At 32.0% G+C, this 4,222-nt stretch overlaps 1 protein-coding gene across 1 annotated transcript in view; it reads right to left on the bottom strand.

Moving 5' to 3' along the window:
* Nucleotides 1–2,054: 2,054 nt before the first annotated feature.
* LOTGIDRAFT_130593 (hypothetical protein) overlaps nt 2,055–4,222 on the bottom strand; it is a gene marked incomplete at both ends in the record, with an annotated part of 3,361 nt that continues 1,193 nt past the window's right edge. Inside the window, one exon of the mRNA XM_009065744.1 lies at nt 2,055–2,417. Within this exon, the coding sequence (XP_009063992.1) occupies nt 2,055–2,417 (363 nt within the window). The remainder of the gene's footprint in view (nt 2,418–4,222) is intronic.

The raw sequence follows: 4,222 nt of genomic DNA, 5'->3' as shown, positions 1-4,222 counted from the left end.
TTAGAATTAAGCTCTTATAAAACACAGCACTTAGAAAATCTTTCTAGGAGTTATTTCTTAGAATTAAGCTCTTATAAAACACAGCACTTAGAAAATCTATCAATAAGTTATTTCTTAGAATTAAGCTCTTATAAAACACAGCACTTAGAAAATCTTTCAATAAGTTATTTCTTAGAATTAAGCTCTTATAAAACACAGCACTTAGAAAATCTTTCAATAAGTTATTTCTTAGAATTAAGCTCTTATAAAACACAGCACTTAGAAAATCTTTCAATAAATTATTTCTTAGAATTAAGCTCTTATAAAACACAGCACTTAGAAAATCTTTCTAGGAGTTATCTCTAAGAATTTAAGCTCTTATAAAACACAGCACTTAGAAAATCTTTCTAGGAGTTATCTCTTAGAATTAAGCTCTTATAAAACATAAAATATCTTTAAAGGAGACTCTATCTTTAAAGTTGGGTTGAATTCTTAATTTGTATTTCAAATATCAAATCACAAAAACACATAAAAATTCATTTGACTATTTTTTCAGTATGGTTTTGAAATTATAACAAAAAAACAATTTTATCAGAAATCTTTTAAAATTTCCAAAAATTCAGATAAAAATGGATTTTTTTGATTACCGTGGCAACGAGTTTTTCAATAAATATTAAGGAAGAACTTGGGGAAAAAGTGTCAAATTCCTAAAGAGAATTTTGACAGTTATAAATTTAACAGAGGTCCAATTTCTGTTTTTTATATATAAGTTTGACAGAAATAATTATAAAAAATGTCAAATTTAGGATTCAAATAAATTTTTTGACAGTATTTTTTATCAAAATTGTCAAAAACCTAAATGTTGAAAAAGAAGACTGTTTCATTTTTTTCAATAAAACACAAGAATCGTTTCAGCGAGGCAAAGTCACAGTATCACGACTTCAACTTATAAAGTTATCAAAATTCAATTACTTTCCAACTGTCGCTTGTATATACCAGAGCTTCCCTTAACAAGTTACCAGAATTTGGGACTTCTTCAAAAATACATCCTTCACCTTCTTTTAAGTTATCAAAATTCTTCCTAGTTTGATTTGGGACTTCCCATTGAAAAACTCGGGCTAAATTTAATATCAAAATTTACATTTTGATTGAGGACTTCAATTAGAATTCCACTATTTGTAAGAAGAGCTTCCAAACAAAGTTATCAAAGTTATCAAATTCCTTAATGTTGTGAATTTTAACTTCACTTCAATATAAATAAACACATACACACGTCAAAGTTATCAAAATCCTTCTTTTCTTATTACAATTTTTTTTCCTTCACCTCAGTAAACACATACTGATTTTAAAGTTATCAAAATCCTTGATATTTTTCACTTCAATATAAGTAAACATATACTGACTTCAAAGTTATCAAAATCCTAAATGTTGGGACTTCAACTATCATATTTTTCACTTCAATATAAGTAAACACATACTGATATTAAAGTTATCAAAATACTTAATATTATCAATATTAAAACTTCACTTCAATATAAGTAAACACATATACACACACTTCAAAGTTATCAAACTCCTTAATAACTTATCATTTCAATCAAAACACAAACTGATTTCAAAGTTATCAAATTCCTTGATGATATGAATGAAAACCTCACTTCACATGTATAAGTAAACACATACTGATTTCAAAGTTATCAAAATTAAAACTCACAATATAAATAAACACATATACACACTTCAAAGTTATCAAAATCCTTTTTTTCTTATTAAATCAATTCTTTTTTCCTTCACTTGAATATAAATAAACACATGCTGATTTTAAAGTTATCAAAATCCTTAATGTTATGAATTAAAACTCACAATATAAATAAACACATATACACACACTTCAAAGTTATCAAAATCCTTTCATGTTATCAACATTGTATTTCATTAAGTAAGAGATATTTCCACTTGGTCTGCCACAATTCAGTGTAAAATCTACAGTAATATAACACTATGAGATAGGAGAGTTTCTACACTGTTACATATAATATATTGTGTTGTTCTGTAGATAGCCGTAACTATCTCTACTATAGTGTAATAGTGATGTCAGAATACTGTTTAAAGTGGGGTACCCTTATAGTTGTAGTGTTAGAATACTGTTTAAAGTGGGGTTCCCTTATAGGTGTAGTGTTAGAATACAGTTTAAAGTCGGGTACCCTTATAGGTGTAGTGTCAGAATACAGTTTAAAGTGGGGTACCCTTATAGGTGTAGTGTCAGAATACAGTTTAAAGTGGGGTACCCTTATAGCTGTAGTGTTAGAATATAGATTAAAGAGGGGTACCCTTATAGCTGTAGTGTTAGAATACAGTTTAAAGTGGGGCACCCTTATTGCTCTAGTGTTAGAATACTGTTTAAAGAGGGGTACCCTTATAGGTGTAGTGTTAGAATACTGTTTAAAGATGGCTACCCTTATAGCTCTAGTGTTAGAAGACTGTTTAAAGTGGGGTATCCTTATAGCTCTAGTGTTAGAATACTGTTTAAAGATGGCTATCCTTATAGCTCTAGTGTTAGAATACAGTTTAAAGAGGGGTACCCTTATAGGTGTAGTGTTAGAATACAGTTTAAAGAGGGGTATCCTTATAGGTGTAGTGTTAGAATACAGTTTAAAGAGGGGTACCCTTATAGGTGTAGTGTTAAAATACAGATTAAAGAGGGGTACCCTTATAGGTGTAGTGTTAGAATACGGATTAAAGTGTGGTACCCTTATAGCTCTAGTGTTAGAATACAGTTTAAAGTGGGGTACCCTGATAGGTGTCATGTTATAGTCATGCCAGAATACAGATTAAAGAGGGACACCAATGAGTAAATTTGAGTGGCTTAGAAGTCCTAGAATACAGTTTAAAGATGTGTACCCATATAAACATAGTGTAAAATTAGGATGTCAGAATACAACTTAAAAAGGGACATCCATGTGTTTCCACTACTTCCAATCCAACTTTAAGAAAGTTAAAAGCTGTCAACCACATAATAACCAGAAGTTTTCAGTATAAAAACTGAGGCAACTAAAGAACTAGCAAAGTAATGAAATAACGATATTCATTTACAAGCTCGAGGCAATAAACTTTAATTACTGCTATGGAAAGGGCATCTCTCTTTAAATAGATTTTAGTTTCTATTTATAGCTCTTGGTATTAATGACTTCCACACTGTATCTGTGAACTTTATTAATCATCCCAGCAGATTGTAAGTGGTGTTGCTAATTTAATTAACTGTTCCTATCTGGTAATGCAATCCAGCATGTGGTCTGTTATCACCTTTATAAACTACAGATTGATTGCTAGCCATAGTAACATATGTCCACATGGCCACTAATGTACTTGATAGCAATCTGCTGATTCGCATAAGAATTATTAGGTATGTGGTCCATTGTCAGCTATATAAGCTACAGAGTGGTGGCTAGCCATAGTAACATATGTCCACATGGCCACTAATGTACTTGATAGCAATCTACTGATCTGCATAAACAATATTATGCATGTGGTCCATTGTCACCTTTATAAGCTACAGAGTAGTTGCTTACCATAGTAACATATGTCAACATGGCCACTAATGTATTTGATAGCAATTTGCTGATCTGCATAAACAATATTATGCATGTGGTCCATTGTCACCTTTATAAGCTACAGAGTAGTTGCTAGCCATAGTAACATATGTCAACACAGCCACTTTAGTACATAGTAGCAATTGGCCTGGTAATTAGGCATGTGGCCAATCACCACTTTGCAGAGATTGGCTGCTGATGACAGGCAATACCCAGCAGTATGCAATGAAGTAAATTTTTGCCAGGACAACAGCATTAGCCCTCTTTCTATTTCCAACTGTCGAGGGATCTTTAACGTGCATAGCCTGTAGCACACAGGGCCTCAGTTTATTGTCCCATCCGAACGACTAGACACTTTTTCCATGTCAGCCCCTCTTACCTGCATCACTGACAGGGGGAAACTAGATTAAAAAAAAAATTGGCATATTCAAACCCGAGAAATTCAGTTTAGTTAACAAGCATAAAACTCGCGGACTCACTGCAGCCCTTCAACATAGGCCATCACCTTGACGACACAAGTACTATAGAAAAAATGAACCACTGTTCTCAAGTTCAGTATGATGCTCTTATTCATTGTGAAAAGAATACAACTTTATCACACCTTCGAACCAATTAGGCCTAAAATAAAACACATAAGCCTCTCAAGAGCATAC

This window comes from Lottia gigantea (assembly GCF_000327385.1).
Source record: "Lottia gigantea unplaced genomic scaffold LOTGIsca_70, whole genome shotgun sequence".
NCBI classification, from domain to species: domain Eukaryota; kingdom Metazoa; phylum Mollusca; class Gastropoda; family Lottiidae; genus Lottia; species Lottia gigantea.
This window is presented reverse-complemented; position numbering and strand designations above follow the sequence as displayed.